Below are 18,580 nucleotides of genomic sequence, written 5' to 3'. Positions count from 1 at the left end.
CAATGCTACATGATTGTGCGATATAGACCCTGAATGCAGAGGACTTGAGAAGACTAGAAAGGAATGAAGCTAGCATGCTCCATTGGATGTGCAATATCTGAGTGCATGAACAACAAAGAACAAATGAGCTGAGAGAGAAAATTGGGTATAAGTGGAATCAAATGTAATGTGCAAGGGATATATATGTGATGTGTATGGATAAGGACAGCTATGTATATGTGTGTGTGTGTGTGTGTGTGTGTGTGTGTGTGTGTGTGTGTGTGTGTGTGTGTGTGTGTGTGTGTGTGTGTGTGTGTGTGTGAGTGTATGTGTGTGTGTGATGTGTGTGGATAAGGGTAGCTGTATATAAAAGTGCTGACAGCTTAATATGGGTAGAGTTTGTGGAAGAGAGAGAACAAGAAAGACACAGGGTAAAGTAGTGAAGTCTGATCTCTGAACTTTAAACATCACAGATAAGATAACAAAAAAAAAAAAAAAAACAGAGTGATTAGTGATATGTGGTGCTCAAAATAAATTACACATCTTGGCAAAACTGTAGCATAATGTGTATATGCAAAACTGGGTTCCTTGCCCAGTTTTCTCCTCAAGCCTTCTCCCTATCATCTCTTTGTTATTGATCCTTTCATCATTTGCCTAACTGCTATATTCTGCTGCATAGTTCAGTAAGAGCAGAAATACATTGTGATATCAGTTTTCTTTCTCAATATCAGTTTTCTTTCTCACTACCAGGAACCACTTCATTCAACATCCTACCATTGTCCCTCTCCAATCCCATTTTATACGGATCTTTCTGGGCTACCAAATTATCTCTTCTTTGAACCACTCTCTGTCGACTTACCCTATCACCATACATTTCCCACTTTACCCACACACTACATTTGTCTCTCCCTCAAACTCTAAAAGCCTACCCACCAACACATTATCTCTCTTTCCCTCATCCTTTTCCTGTCTACTGCATTCTTACTATTCTGTTACTCTTCACCCCTTTCTGTCCAACCAGTCATCACCTGTTCTTCTCTACCTTCCTCTAACTCATATATATATATATCATCAACTACCCTTCCGCCTTTGTTCATCATTTATTATAATCACCACCTGCTTCTACCTCATCTCTAACCATCTTTCACCTCAAAGGTTCACTCCAACACCTTGTACACACCATCTTTATTTCTCTTTTTTGTTTCACCTTGATTACTCACACCCATTCTTGTATAATGAGAGTAGCCAAGAATCTCCTCTACAACAAAAAGTTTGCTCCAGTCCTTTCTTTCATACTTTAACATCACCTAGCATAAATCCACCTCCCTCTCTACCAAATCCCACCCAGTCGAAGGGGATGTTAGTCTTGTGAGCTACATAGTAGCATTGGTACCAGAAAAAAAAGGCTAAATATATTCTGTAAAGTTTTCGGCATTAAAAGCAATAGTCATAGAAACCATGTCAAAGCAGACATTGGAGCACATGTTCCTACATCATAATGGATTCTGTTGAACCAGCCAACCTATGCCAGCAAGGAAGACAGATGGTAAAAGATGGGGATGATAATTTGAATGTATAAATTTGGTAAAGAAAAAACATTTGTCAACTGATTATATAGTTGCAATGGTAACAATAACTCGTAACATATATGTGCTTGTCCAAGAGAAAACTTATTAAGTGAGCGTGAGAATTACAATACATGAAACTGATAACTGAGAAAATCATAATAAATAAATTCATATGTAATTTTCCTTGTACATTAACTGCCAACTATATATCATCAGTTGATTTATTCTGAATATTAACTGATATATTAACAAAGAAGGTAGTAATATACAAATGTAATGTAAATATATATTAACAGCTTGACAGAGAACAGTTGTGGTTTTAACCACTCTGAAGCTGAGTGAAACTGAATTAGGTCAAAATTATAATCATTCATTTGTTAAATTTGCATGTTCTTTACAGAAGTTATAACTCCATAATTGTTGCAGAGCAAAGCATGAAAAATGTTCTTAGTCAAAAATGTTCTTTCATTGCTTTCAGTCATTAGGTTGTGGTCATGTTGTAGCCTGGCCTTCAAGAAGTTATTTGATCATACAGTTTGCTACTTATTTTAACTGTTGCATTAGGAGATATAAGAGGATATCACAGAAACAGTACTGGTTTGAGACCATTGTAAAGATAAACAAACACATGCATACATACATGCATACACATTAGACATGGGTTAGATATGCACGTGCATGCAAGTGTGTGAGTGTGTGTGCGTCTGTGTGTATGTGCAAAACCAATGCCAGAATGGAAAAAATGGACGTAAAAATGATAATCATCATCATCAACATCATTTTACACCCACTTCACAAGCTAATATTGGTTGGACAAGTTATCCCAGCCTTATGCATTGTTACTGTCCATCTAGATAGGTCAAGAGACCACACCTTACACATACATTCTATTTTTGGCATAGTTTCTTCAGCTGGCTACCCATCCTAACATCAGTCACTATAGAGAGTGTACTATGTGAATATTATAATGGCACCAGCACTAGAGATGCTGCCATGTTCTCAAAAAGACAAGCCTCAATGATCTGCTTGACCTTACATTGTTTTTACTCATTCACCAACTACTTAACACCAACCAACACCTCCCTTGTACTCTACAAGATAAAAGAGTTCTTACTCTTTTATATTGTCTCCATTCAACTAGGGAAATGTAACCAAGAGAGTGAATAGAAGAGAAGGTATTTGCAGGAGATGATCTGGAGAGAGAGAGAGAAAGAAGTGAGAATATGGTGGGAGAAAACAAAGTGATTAGGGTAACAGTGTGGTAGAGGAGGGAAATTTAGGAGAGACAGAGCTAGAAGGTAAAAAGAGAGTGTGAGAGAGAGAGAGAGAGAAATGGCAAAGTGTAATAAGAGAGAAACAGTAATTACAAAGAAACACTCTTACAGCTATATATTCTATATAAGAGAATGAATGATGAACATCATCATCATCAAAGTTTGTTTACCATAGGTTGGACAGTTTGACAGGAACTGACAAGGCCAGGAAGCGCACCAAATTCCATTGTCTGTCTTGGCAGTTTCTATAGCTGGATGCCCTTCCTAATGCCAACCACTATACAGATTGTACTGGGTGCTTTTTATGTGGCACCAGCACCAGTGCTTTTTACATGGCACCAGCACTAGTGCTTTTTTATGTAGTACCATCACCAGTGCTTTTTACATGGTGCTTTTTACATGGTACCATCACCAGTGTTTCTTTATGTGGTGCAGAAACGGTTGGTGGCAATAGAGTGTGATTGATATTGATAACAATAACCTGCAGATGGTGAGCTAATAAGAGAGAGAATGAGTAATAAATAGTCAAGACAATGACGGCAAGAGAATGACGAATGTCAATAAACAAAGTGAGATGAAGGAAAGGAATTGATTTAATGCAATCCTTCATAACTCAAGCATTGTGATAGAAGAGAGAGAGGAGAAGAAAGATATAGATAAGTGGTAGGTGAATATTGAGCATGGACAGATCTAAAATTTCCTCTCATTCCCTGAGTAAGTACAAACTAGAAGACAGTACAATAGACAGACAATAATATATTAAATAGACAAGAGTGGCATATGTATATATCATCATTATCATTCAATGTTCGCTTCCCATGCTGGCATGGGTTGAATGGTTTGACTGAGGGCTGGCAAGCCAGGAGGCTGTACCAGGCTCCAATCTGATCTGGCAAAGTTTCTACAGCTGGATGCCCTTCCTAATGCCAACCACTCCGAGAGTGTAGTGGGTGCCTTTTACGTGCCACCAGCACGAGGGCTAGTCAAGCGGTACTGGCATCGACCACGCTGGAATGGTGCTTTTTACATGCTACTGGCATGGGAGCCAGTCAGGCGGGATTAGCAATGACCACGCTTGAATGGTGCTTTTTATGTGCCACCAGCACTGGAATTGGCCACACTTAAATGGTGCTTTTTACGTACCACCGACATGGGTGCCAGTCAGGCGGCACACACACACGAACATAGAGAAGTTTTTGTTCTGTGAGTTACTTGGTGCCTTCACTTGTGTCAATGCCATGGGAAAAGCACCCAGTATACACTGTAAAGTGGTTGGCATTTGGAAGGGCAACCAGCCATAAAAATCATACTAAAGCAGACAGTGGAGTTTGGTGCAGTCCACTGGCTCACCTGTCAAACCATACCAGTCAAACCTGTCAAACCATACTCATCCATACCAGTATGGAAAGTAGATATTAAATAATGATTATATATATATATCTCTTTTACTTGTTTCACTCATTTGACTGTGGCCATGCTGGAGAACTGCCTTTAGTCGAGCAAATTGACCCCAGGACTTATTCTTTGTAAGCCTAATACTTATTCTATTGGTCTCTTTTGCTGAACCGCTAAATTACGGGGATGTAAACATACCAACACTGGTTGTCAAGTGATGTTGGGGACACACAGACACAAACATATACACACACATACATACATACACACACATATATATATATATATTATATATATATATATATATATATATATATATATATACACAATGGGCTTCTTTCAGTTTCCATCTATCAAATTCACTCACAAGGCTTTGGTTGGCCTGAGGCTATAGTAGAAGACACTTGTCCAAGGTGCTACGCAGTGGGACTGAACCCGGAACCATGTGGTTGGTAAGCAAGCTACTTACCACACAGCCACTTCTACGCCTTGTGTGAGTGTGTATACACACACACACACACACATAACTAGTTCAAATATATTTGAGAAATGAAGGCTTTTCACAGCAGTATGTCAAGTAAAAAAAAATTCACACACATAAACACAAATACACTCATATGTATGTGTATGTATATGTGTGTTTGTGTGTGTGTGTATATGTATGTGTGTGTGTGTGTGTGTATATATATATATATATATATATATACGAATACATAAATATGTTAGTTCTATAGGTAGTTAGGGCACATCCCAGCTGTTTCCTTTTGAAGCACATATGTTTATTCCTTTATTACAACCAGTATGTATCTATGGTAACTGCTGTATGTTAGTCAAAATACATACTAAAATTGAGAATTTTGGAAATATTATTTGCAGACTTATTGTATAACAAAACAGGATATTATTTATTCTCCATTTGGATGTTCCTCTAAAGGATATTCTTTTCCATCTAAAGATAATTATATAAAATTCTTCTGTCCGAAGATATTCTAATAGGAAATTCCTTACATGTCTATCTAACATGTAAATCTTTGTAATTCCTATTAGAAAATGAATTATGTTAGATAGACATGTAAAGAATTTGCTATAAGAAAATCTTTGGACAGAATCATTTTATATAGTCTGGTGTGGCCTCCCAGTTTGCCAGTTCTCAGTCAAACCATCCAATTCATGCCAGCATGGAAAGTGGATGTTAGATGGAAAAGAATTATCCTTTAGAGAAAAATCCAAATGTATTTTTTCGATTTTAGAGGTTAACATTTGTAAGTGGTAAAAAGTATAAAAAGATATTCTTATTCCAACTAATGAAGAATACATAAAATTATTCTGACGATTTTCTAATATGAAATTCTTTATATGTCTATCTAATATGTAAATCTTTGTAATTCTTATTTGCAAAAGAAACATGTGTAATGGAGATTAAATAATGCCAAAAATTTTCTACTTTCCTGTTTTATATATGTTAGTTGATGATTACAATTTACAGAAGTTTCATCTTTTGAAACATCAGATTGGAATGAAGAAGTATTTGTAAAATATTGCATATATGTTAGTTAGCAGTTAAGGGAAAATGGAAGTATGGGAGAAATATGCAAAGGGAACAGAGTAAAAGGCAAATTTAAAATCTTAAAAGAAAACGAGTGAACTGAAAGAAATCAATGGGCTAGCATGTGGTCTTCCTGTTATTAAAACTTTCACATTGGTGAAATATTTGAGCAGAGATCAATTGGAAGGGAAAATTCACTCATTGATTATTTTCTACTATTTTCTCAGATAAACGGTTTAAAATATTTGAGCATTTAAATTGTTTATGCACACAAGACACCAACACTGAATGGTGATTAAGAAGGGGGGAAAATATTTCATAACATTCAAAAATACAAGGCATACATAGCCTATTGGAAAGGTTATTCTCCATTTGATGTCATAGTTTTACTTATTAGATTTCATATTCCAAATAAATGCAAACAAATTCATTTGTTCTGCTAAATTGATTATGAAAAGAATAAAAATGTTGATTTTTTTTTTAAGGTAGTAAGGGTTAATTTGGAGCAGATTTGGCTGCTATTTCTAGCATGTCATTGCTAACTGTCAAGAATAGGAGCCAGATCTTCTGTTAATGTCCCCTAGAATCCTATTAAGGATGTGATATATTTCTCTTTTAAGTAATGCCATGAAACCACGCCTAAACGAACATTAATCTCAAGGCAATAACTGGATGTTCTTGGTAACAGCAAAGTCTGTTAAAGAGCTGCACAAACTGGAGGAATGGCCTACAATCAAAATTACCTAAAAAGTTAACATGATAGCAATGTTAATGTTATCAAGTCAACAAGTTAGCAAAACGGATACCGCATTAGCTGAGTTCAAATTCTGCAAAGGTCAGCTTTTCCAATTATTCCTCTTATGTCAATTCAATTGATTACATCCAAATGTACCACACCCTTCCCCAAAAAAGCCTGCATTATTTTACCAAGGTAAGAAATCAATATTATCATTATCATTATTATTATTATTATTATTATTAAAGCAGTGAGTGGGCAGAATCATTAGCATGCAGAACAAAATGTTTAGCAGTAATGCATCTATCTCTACATTCTGGGTTCAAATTCCTCTGAGGTCAAAACTCTATCCTTCATCCTTTTCAGATCAATGAACTGAGTACCTGTTGAGTACTTGGGACAAAATGCAATTGACTAGCCCCCTTCCCCAAAATTTCAGGCCTTCTACCTAGACAGGATTATTATTATTATTATTATTAGTATTATCAAGGTGACATTCTTGCTGTTAAGGCAAAAACTTTAAGGTAATTAGTTTTATCCCTCCACAAACAGGACTACAGCCCTGTCAAAAACAATTTTACCTTTTATCTCTCTTGGGTCAATAAGACAAGTACCTGAACTACACTGATTCAATTCAACTATGTAACCTTCTCATATAAAACTTGGCTGTTTGCCTAACTAAGAAACCAATGATGCTATTATTACTAATAAATCTGAAACTTAAAGCCTCTTGACGTTTCCACAGCTAGTAATATATCAAGTTGTTAAACATAAATATTGAGCAAACTAGAAAGTATATCTAAAACCATAGTATATTTCCCCAAAAAATTATGAATTCTTTGTTCCAACAATCACATTCTAAAATATTCATTTATTTTTCATGTGTATTAGTTCAAACAACATATTGAAGAGAGCCAATTAAGGAGATGATTGAGGAATTTGTTTTTATTTCAAATGTGTAACAAGAGATATAAAGCTAACATTTACAACTCAGACATTCATGATGATCTAAAAGATTTTATAAATATTTTTCTGAAAATGAATCCAAAATGATATTATATATATATATATATATATAGTTGCTTCTTTAATAAGTATTCTTTAAAAATGTTAGATTACATGAATATTCTAACTGATTCAATATCAATTTATTATCTATGAAACTTAGTGCATATATATATTAAGTAAAGCTGAGAGTTTGCTAATGAAAAACCATGCTTCTAAAGGTGCATATATTCTCTCATGTACCATAATATTTAGGATAAATTACAATATTAATTTATATATTTCAAATGTTTAGAAATTTTGTATAATTGATAGAACAGAATAAAGCAATTAATATACTGGACATATAGAGACAAGGAAGACACAAATTATATATATAGGATCTTTTCCTTTATATATATATATATATATATATATATATATATATACACACACACACAGAAGAGGAGACAGACAGAGAAAAATTATGTCTTCAAGGTCGGATAGATTGTAGTATTCTAAATTAATATGGACTTGTTCAGACAAGTAAATGCCAGCTAAGAAATTCAAATTTAAATTGATGATGTTCTATGAGAATGAAAAGCTGTAAGTATTGCACTTTACTTTTAAGGTTGAAAGAAATAGAGAATAATCAATAAATCTGTAGGGAGGAGGATGGCTGAGTATTGATATAAGACGAATTTGACACAATGTCTCAGGAACAAATGTTTTGGAGTGACTACATTATAATGAGGAACATGGTAGATAGGCAGCTGTAGACTAATTTCGTTTTGAAGGAGACAGATTAAAGTTTGTATCATTAGCAACACGTTGACACTGTTTGACAGTTGTAACAAGACAAAAGATAAAAAGAAGAAAAAAGGTAATTTGGCCATGAGAAAGAACGGTGTATTTCAGATTTGATGCCTAATTTCATTTATGTGCCAGAAAACCCACACAAACTCCTCTCTTTCTCTCTCATCGTGTGTGTGAGAGAAGGAGAGAGAGGGAGAAAAAGAGAGAAGTATGTTTGGAGGAGTGTAACATATTTTTTCAAAAATTGACATTCTTGACTAAGTTTGATATTTGACTGATATTTTCTTTGTTTTTTTTGTTTTTGTTTTTAGTCGTCATTAAAATGATAAAATCAAGATAAAAGAGGACATCAGTTCGATATTTCGGAATAATAAGAGAGCTAAATACCATGAAACTGAAACAATGGCCATTAGTATAATGGATAGCATTGATAATTCATATGCCAAAATGGTCTATTCATTAACTTTTAAACCTATACAAATGGGTGAGAGAAAAACAAGCAAAAAACAAAACTATTTTTGGATCCTTAAAGATGAGTGATCCAAGATGTAAAAGAATGTCAGAAATTGTTAACTGGTCTATAAAAGGTTTTTGTGCCTTATAATGCAACGCAAGAGAAGTTTGATTCAACAAGCACTAAACCCCATTGAGTGATAGGGCTCAGGGAGAAGTGGACAAGCATAAGTCTGTTGTTTGTTTATGGAGGATAATATACGGGTTTTTCCTTAATTAGTTCTGCTGCTGTATAAGGATGTCGCGTAACATGAAAATTGCCAGTAGTTACCAAAAGAAATGAAAAATCGAAATAATGCACGCAAGCTGACAATGCTAATCTTCGAAGAGTGAATGACCCCAGTGGAAAACAATGTTTAATAAAAGTGTGTGTGTGTGTTTTCAAAATATCAGATGACATTGGAATAATTTCTTTCCCCAAATGTATCAACATTCTGTTTGAAATTGGACTGTGCGAAAATGAGATATGACACTTCAGATAAACTTACATTGAATTACGGCAAATTGTTTTATATGAAATATCAAAATAAAATAAAAAAGAGAATACAAAATACAGAAAATGTTGAATGAATTCGAACAAATATTCAATTACACAGGAAAAAAACAAATTTAAAGATATTGTCTATAAAACAATTCTTGTTTTTGATTCTGTAACAAGTTGGATCGTAACCATACGAATGTTTGGTTTAGATAACATGTAAAAGCTACATTTGAATATCAGAGAATTATCAACTACAAATCTTAACCCGTTTCTAATTACTGTGCACTGATAAGTTAGACTAAAGGCCTTTTGTCAAATTAACCCACGTACACTACGAATAGCTTATGTACACACCCATATATATATTATATATATATGTAAACACACACATATGCATACGGGCGCGCGAGTGTGTACGTGTGTTTGTGTTAGACATAGATACATTATTGTAGTTTCAAAGAATTATCTCTCCTATCAATGTAATGATGTCTCCTGCATCTGTGCATGTAATATATAAATATACAAAGACCTGCATGAATGCATTCATATCTATGTACAAAGTTCGATGCAAAAATTAAATATACTGTTCTTTTCTCATATCGCCTCTCTTCCCGAAAATCTATATATTATTAAATAATAGCAACTGTTGGCAATCTCTTCTCCTCGGGGGAATCAATAACAAAGCTACAATGTTGTGTCAACCACTGCATTCGTTGGCAGAACGAAGCCAACGTATAAAAAGTTTTAGAAATATTGTCATTTTGGGTATTCGGGCACCATGGCCAAACAGCAGCCATTTCTACCCCTGTCTCGCCAATTGAACTTAATACACTGTCTCCCTCTCTCTCCTTCCGTGTCCCAGACTAAATTAGGCAAATGCTGCCTGTCGATCAACTTGTGTAAGAGGAGGACAAATTAGATCAATATATGAAACAGACGTGACACTAACTAGTTCTTCAGTTTAGTGAACTACCACATATTTTTTCAGAACATTAAGTTGCTGTTATCAGAAACAAAATTCGACAAATATATTGTTGTTGTTATCGTTATTATTATTTATTATTACTCCAAGAGGCCATATTTTCCTTCGTTCCAAATCCAATTAAATAAACAAACAAATTTGAAAAGGCTAAAAGCAAGCAACTAACCTAACAAACAAAACAAAAGTATTTACAAAATGCATTACCAAACTGACATACTGAACGAATAAGGTTACGAAGGAGAAATGATAATTACAAAAAAATGTTAAGAAACATTTTACGTTCCTACCTGTGGACCGCCCTCTAATGAGTCCTCCAAGTGTAACTTTGCAATTCCAGGCATTTTAACAAATTGTCAACTATTTTGATTAAAATTGTAATAGTCCGGTGTGAGAAACTGGTGTTGATAGACGACTCTTCTCTCGCTCTCGCGCTCACTCTCGCGCTCTCTCTCTCACTTTCTCTGTCTATCTCTCTCTCTCTATCGAGCATTCGCTTTCTTGCTATATCTCTTGCTCTCTCTCACTCTGTCTCACTCTCACTAACAGGTACGCGTAGTACACATTCGCAGTATCACAGTATCGCAGAACGATAAACAAATGGCATATTCAAAATTACTATGGAACCACGAAAGTACTAACATCTCTTAGAATTTGAATTTTATTACATTTTATTTCTCAGAAATAATTTGAAGATAAATTGGAGTTGTTTTAAAATCAATGAGTCAGAATATACAGGCACTCATGCATAGGTTAATAGAGTGGGTATATCATTATTAATAAATACAATATTATATTCTCATAACAACCAATTTACCAACTGGTTTCATACTAGGAACTGAGAAAAACTCTGGCAATCATCAGAAAAGGCCAAAAGGAATAGTATGGTATGGGCTCCAGATGTGATACTTTAACACTTCCAGTAGCAAAGCGCTCATGTCATTCTATTCTTTTTGGCTTTTCTGTTGCTTACTGAGGTTTTTCTTGACTTCTGATATAATATAATAATATATAATGAAATTATTGTATACAGTGCTCAGGTGCACCACAACTTGTCAGAAAGTGCATATAAAGTACATGCAGTAATGTAGAAATGTCTGGAAAGCGAACAATGTATGAGTCAGATACATGCTTGTGTGTGTATGGAGGGGAGAAAATCAAGTGTAGTGTTGGCGAATCTCAGGAAGCATGGAAGTTTTGAAGGATGCAGTGCTCCGACAACTAACAACTGATGCTGGCAGTTTGTTCCATGCTTCAGCAACTCTCAGCGTGAAAAAATGTTTCCTGAAGTCATGGGAGCTGTGCTGTTTTCTTACTTTGTAAATATGTCCACGGGTGTTAGATGGGTGGAGTTTGAAAAGGTGCTCAGAGTTATTGTTTGTACGATGGTTGATAATTTTATGGGTGTCTGCCAAGTCAGCTGCCAGACGTCGGAGTTTCAAAGTGTCCATGCCCAAGGAAGTAAGGCGTTCAGGATATGGCAAATGCCTGATGGAGGGTATTCTTTTGGTTGCACGTCGCTGAACAGCTTCCAGACGATTGATATCCTGGGTAAGATAGGGGTTCCAGACCGGTGATGCAAATTCCAGGTGAGGTCTTACCATAGCTATATAAAGCCGCAAATAGATAGCCGGAGAGCGGCTCACCAAGGATTTGGTGAGTGATGCCAAGACACCCTCAGCCTTCTTGACAATTTTAGTGATGTGTTTTGTCCAACGCAAATCACTGTCGACAATAACACCCAGGTCACGTTCACATGAAGACTTTTTGAGACTAGTGTTGTGGAGGGAGTAGGTGGACGCTGGGTTTCACCTCCCAAAATGCATGGTGGTACATTTGTCCACAGCCAGCTTGAGTTGCCAGTCCATGATCCACTGCTGCATTGTGTCCAGGTCTGCTTGCAATAGAGATCTATAGTGTACAGGATTTGACCTCTTTATTTCGAGGTACAGCTTGATGTCATCTGCATATTTCAGCACTGTGGCATTCTTTAAGTTGGCATCTATGTCATTAACATATGCAACAAATAAAAGGGGGCCAAGAACAGATCCCTGTGGTACACCAGATGTCATCTCATAGGGCGAAGAGTGCTGTCCTAGAACTGTGACAACCTCTTTTCGGCTGAAAATAAAGGACTTCAACCAGTTATAGAGTTTGTCTCTTACACCCAACGCAGAAAGCTTCACCATAAGTCTTTTGTGTGGCACAGAGTTAAAAGCCTTAGCAAAGTCCAGGTAAACAACATCCACCCAGAATCCGCGATCAGTGATTTGGGTAACGTCCTCAAGAAACTCGATGAGTTGATTACAGCAGCTGGAGTTAGGAATAAATCCGAATTGTGACGGCTGGATGAGGCTGTGAGACTTCCAGAAGTTCCAGAGGGTTTCTCTGATACAGGATTCCATCAGTTTGGCGATGCAGCTAGTAAGACTGACGGGGCGATAGTTGACAGGCGATGTGCGGTCGCCTTTTTTGAACAGAGGGATGACACTGGCAGTTTTCCACTGTTCTGGAGTAACACCATTGTCAAGACAGAATTGGAAGAATAGAGAAAGTTGGCTTAGAAGAAAGTACCCACCGCGTTTGAGAAGTAAACCAATCAGTAAATTGGTTATTACGGGAATATAAAATGGTTATTAAAATACTATATTATACTCCCATAATTCCATTAAAATAATAAAAATGATAATAATAATAATAATAATATGAAAAGATGGAAGAAAGCAGCCTGCAGAAGATTGCAGTTATCATCAGGAGAGACCATGGGTGAACCCAACAGTAGATATTTAGGGATTTTGGAGTTGGATGAAATTCTACACAGAGAAATGAAAGTCAAGGTCAGCGAGACGTATCAAAAAAGGGTGAAGATGGTGTTGAAATCCAACCTGAATACCAAAAATTTGATCACCACAATGAATATCTGGGCAGTTGCAGTGGTCAGATATAGTGTGTCCATCCTCAAATGGACTAAGGAGGAAATATCAACACTGGATAGAAGGACAAGAAAGTTGATGACGCTGAATGGGGTGCTACACTCTAAAGCAAACATAGACAGACTGTATATGAAAAGGAAGAATGGTGACAGTTTAGTATAGACAATTGTATAAGGAGTGAAAGGAGAACACTTGCCGAGTATTTGATAAATAGTGATGAAGACCTGCTGTAATATGCCGCAAAAGATATGGGTGTAAATGCAGATGAAATGATGAGCAAGGAAGAGTTTAACCAAAGAGCTGAGGAGAAGAGAAAAGAAGTCCTTGAAATGAGAATGCATGGACAATTTGAAACGAATACAAAAGATGTTAAGGATAATACAGCATCATGGGCATGGCTTGAGTGAGGTGATTTGAAGCGTACCACCGAAAGGCTGATCATTGCTGCACAAGACCAGGCTCTCGCTACCAATTCAATGAAGTATAACATCTATAAAACTTCTGACACCCAGAAATGCAGACTCTGTGGAAAGAGTGTGGAAAATGTGACCCACTTGGTAAGTTGATGTGAGAGCCTTGCACAAAAAAATACAAGCGCTGCCACAATAAAGTGTGTATCTTCATTGGCTCTTATGCCATAAATACCAATATGAAGTAACAGAGAACTGGTATGAGCATGTACCAAGTAAAGTTATGCAGGAAGATGGAAAAGTAATGATACTCTAGGACTATGATTTTCAGATGGATCATGTAATTGAACACCAGCAGCCAGATATTGTCATATTGATGTAGCCATACCAAATGATATGAATGTTGTGAGTAAAGAGGTCGAAAAAACTACCAAGTACTCCGAATTGAAAGTGGAAATGGCATGACTGTATGGAATGTGAGAGGGTAATGTAAAAGTGATACCAGTGGTGATTGGAGCATTGGGCTCAATCCCATTGAAACTTCAAAACTTCCTAAGGCAACTGAAAATCCTATGCAAGATTGATGTCTTGCAAAAAGCAACCTTATTGGGTACAGCGCACATCTTAAGGAAAGTATTATCTGTCTAAGGTCCTAGTTGTGACTTGACAGATGACTAAAGACTCTGGTGCATTTTTACCTACACTGTGTTACGAAGGAATAATAATAATAATAATAATAATCCTTGCTACTATAGGCACAAGGCTTGGATTTTTGTGGGGAGGGGACAATTGATCACATCGAACTCAGCACTTGACTGGTACTTAATTTATCAACCTCAGTGGAATTTGAACTCAGAATGTAGCAAAAGATGAAATACTGCTAAGCATTTCACCTGGCATACTAACGATTCTGCCAGCTCATTGCCTTAATAACAACAACAACAACATCATCATCATCTTCATTTAGCATCCGCTTTCCATGCTAGCATGGTTTGGACGGTTCAACTGGGGTCTGGGAAGCCAGAAGGCTGCACCAGGCCCAGTCTGATCTGGCAATGTTTCTACGGCTGGATGTCCTTCCTAACGCCAACCACTCCGTGAGTGTAGTGGGTGATTTTTACGTGCCACCGGCACAGGTACCAGACGAGGCTGGCAAATGGCCACGATCGGATGGTGCTTTTTACGTGCCAGGCAAGGCTGGTAACAGCCACATTCAGATGGTGCTTTTTACGTGCCACCAGCACGAGGCCAGTCGGGATGGCGCTGGCAACGGCAACGTTCGGATGGTTCTCTTAGATACCACCGGCACTGGTATCACAGCTGCAATTTCCATTGATGTTGATCAATTTTGATTTTGATTTTCACTTGCCTCAACAGGTCTTCACAAGTAGAGTTTTGTGTCCCAAGAAGGAAAGGTATGCATAAGTGGACTGGCTACATCCCATGTAGAGGCCACGGGTTATGGTCTCACTTGTCCTGCCGGGTCTTCTCACGCACAGCATACTTCCAAAGGTCTCGGTCTCTAGTCATTTCCTCAGTGAGACCAAAAGTTCGAAGGTCGTGCTTCACCACCTCGCCCCAGGTTTTCCTGGATCTGCCTCTTCCACGGGTTCCCTCAACCGTTAGGGTTTGGCACTTTTTCACACAACTATCTTCATCCATTCTCGCCACATGACCATACCAGCGCAAACGTCTCTCTTGCACACCACAACTGATGCTTCTTAGCTCCAGCTTTTCTCTCGAGGTACTTACACTCTGTCGAGTATGAACACTGACATTACACATCCATCGTAGCATACTGGCTTCATTTCTTGCAAGCTTATGCACATCCTCAGCAGTCACAGCCCATGTTTCACTGCCATGTAGCATGGCTGTTCGTACACACGCGTCATACAGTCTGCCTTTTACTCTGAGCGAGAGGCCTTTTGTCACCAGCAGAGGTAAGAGCTCTCTGAACTTTTCCCAAGCTATTCTTACTCTAGCAGTTACACTTTCAGCACACCCAACTTGGTCACCTAGGTAACGGAAGCTATCAACTATTTCTAGTTTTTCTCCCTGGAATGTGGCAGAAGTTGGTCTCAGAGCATTTTCAGTGTTTATTGCTCCTGAGCATCTGCCACAGACAAAAACTATCTTCCTAGTTAGCCTTCCTTTGACATTGCTGCACCTCTTACGTGTCCATAGCTTACACTTGGTGCATCTTATAGAATTTCTACCTACACCTTTTCTACAGATCGAGCAGGGCCATCTTCCTGAAGGCGTTTGTGATTTATCTACCTTCCTACTTATTAGGACTTTGGTTTTAGCTAGATTGACTCTAAGGCCCTTCAATTCTAATCCTTGCTTCCACACCTGAAACTTCTCCAGTTCTGATAGTGACTCAACAATTAGAGCAAGGTCATCAGCATAGAGGAGCTCAATCCTTTCTACTGGAAGCACAAAACCTCAAAATTTGGGGGACGGAATTAAGTCAATTACATCGACTCCAGTACATAACTGGTACTAATTTTATTGACCTCCTATGGGATGAAAGGCAAAATTGACCTTGACGGAATTCAAATGCAAAACCTAATGGCAGACAAAACACTGCTCAGCATTTCACCTGGCATGCTAACAATTCTGCCAGCTCACTGCCTTAATAATAATAATAGTAATAATAATAATAATAATAATAATAATAATAATAATAATAAATCCTTTCTACTAAAAGCACAAGACCTGAAATTTTGGGGTAGGGAACTAGTAAATTACATTAACTCCAGTGATCAACTTGTACTTAATTTATTGACCTTAAAAGGATGAATGGCAAAGTCAACCTCAGTGGAATTTGAGCTCAGACAGTAATGACGAACAAAATTCTGCTAAATATTTTGCCCAGCATACTAACGATTCTGTCAGCTTGCAACCTGAATAATAATAATAATAATAATAATAATAATAATAATAATAATAGTAACACTTGACAGAGCAAAAAGTTGGTATGACCACAAACCCAAAGATATCATTGAAAACAATAATGCAAAAACTCTGTGGGATTTTATGATTCAGTGCAACCATGAGATAGAGAATAGGAAGCCATACATAGTCTTAATTGAGAAAGAAAGCAAACAATGCTGGATCATAGATATAGCATACCCAGCGACAACAAGGTATGCAATAAAGAAGAAAGAAAAGTCGACAGATATGACAGGTTAGCTTAGGAGTTTAAGCAGTTGTGGTCAATGAAAAAGGTAAGAGCCCTGGAAACAGTGAGTAAAAATATTGAGAAGTGCATGGAACAAATAGGGGTTGCAATAAGGGTGGAGCACTTGCAGAAAACAGCACTGCTTGGAACCACTTGAATACTCCAGAAGGTGCTCGAGAAAAAGGGGTGTTACCTTAGTTCACTGCTGGTGAACAGCTGACACAGTATTACATCTCCAGTGTTAGAAGCTGTGCAAAGGCAACAATAATAGTAATAATAATAATGATAATAATAATAATAATAATAATAATAATAATCCTTTTTACTATAGGCACAAGGCCTGAAATTTTGGGGGAAGGGGATAGTCAATTACAACAACCTCCAGTGTTTGACTAGTACTTAATTTACCAACCCCAAAAGGATGAAAGGCAAAGTCAACCTCAGTAAAATTTGAACTCTGAATGTAGCAGTGAACAAAATACCACTACACATTTTTTTTTTTTGGCATACTAACGATTCTGCTAGACAGGAAAAATGGTACAAACATCACCAAGATGCAGCAACAGAAGAAGAAAATGTGACAATTCTTTGGGATTTTCATATGAAGATTAATAGGAAGATCAAGGCTAATAGGCCTGACATAATTGTGAAGGATTGTAAAAAGGAAACATGCATGAGCATACCATCTGAAAAGAGTTCCAAAAAGTCAGTGAGTATAAAGACCTAATAATTGAAACTAAGAAAAAATGTGACATTTTAAGATCTGTACAAAACTAGTGATAGTTGGTTCCTTTGCAATAATTGAACAGGAAAGTATCCGGGCCAAATATCTGACAGGCCAAACCAGCAAGAGATTTGCTTGTCAGTTACTTGACCTTTACCAGCTGAGCAATGTTCCTTAGTGGCTGATAATATGTGCATCTCTGATCATGAGCAGGAGTAGTGGGGAAACATCATAGCTATGTATTGAGAGGGATTCTTCGAGGTTTGAATAATTCCCTCCTGGAAACATGGGCATTTCATTCATCATCCTTAAACAACCTTCATTCAGGATCCTTTAGAGTAGGATGGGTTACTCGACTACCTGGAAGATCATGCACTGTTCATCTTGATATGAGGTCACTATGTCATGCACATATGGTTATGATGCATGTACCTGGTGTACCCTTATCAGTCATATATTCTACCCCAGCTTTGATGGCACATAATGCTTCTCACTCAACAATAATAATGATATATATATCATCATCATCCTCATTTAGCGTCCGTTTTCCATGCTAGCATGGGTTGGACGATTTTGACTGAGGGCTGGCAACCAGATGGCTGCACCAGGTTCCAGTCTTGATCTGGTAGAGTTTCTACTGCTGGATGCCCTTCCTAACGCCAACCAATGTAGTGGGTGCTTTTTACATGCCACCGGCATGGGGGCCAGTCAGGTGATACTGGCAATGACCTCGCTCGAATCTTTTTACAGGTGCCAGTGAGGCGATGTTGGTAACGATCACGCTCGAATGGTGCCCTTTTACGTGTTACAGGTAAGAAAGCCAGTTGGCTGCTTTGGCAACAATCACGCTCGGATGGTGTTCTTGGCACCCTACTAGCACAGGCATAAGTGCCAGTAAGGCGACGCTGGTAACGATCATACTCGAATAGCCGCTCTGTCAACGATCACACTCGTATGGTGCTCTTTGCACCCAACTAGCATGGATGCCAGTCATTGAAATGATTTTGATTTTGATTTCACTTGCCTCAACAGGTCTTCGCAAGCAAAGTTTAGTGACC

At 37.4% G+C, this 18,580-nt stretch overlaps 1 protein-coding gene across 1 annotated transcript in view; it reads right to left on the bottom strand.

Moving 5' to 3' along the window:
- Positions 1-10,793, bottom strand: part of LOC115223219 (DCC-interacting protein 13-alpha) — a 66,357-nt gene extending 55,564 nt beyond the window's left edge. Inside the window, exon 1 of the mRNA XM_029793703.2 lies at positions 10,562-10,793. Within this exon, the coding sequence (XP_029649563.1) occupies positions 10,562-10,615 (54 nt within the window). The 5' untranslated portion in view covers positions 10,616-10,793. The remainder of the gene's footprint in view (positions 1-10,561) is intronic.
- Between the last annotated feature and the right edge of the window lie 7,787 nt (positions 10,794-18,580).

The sequence above is a fragment of the Octopus sinensis genome, linkage group LG2 (assembly GCF_006345805.1).
Source record: "Octopus sinensis linkage group LG2, ASM634580v1, whole genome shotgun sequence".
Classification (NCBI taxonomy): Eukaryota; Metazoa; Mollusca; class Cephalopoda; order Octopoda; family Octopodidae; genus Octopus; species Octopus sinensis.
The sequence above is the reverse complement of the archived record's forward strand: the minus strand, read 5'-3'. Positions and strand labels throughout refer to the sequence as shown.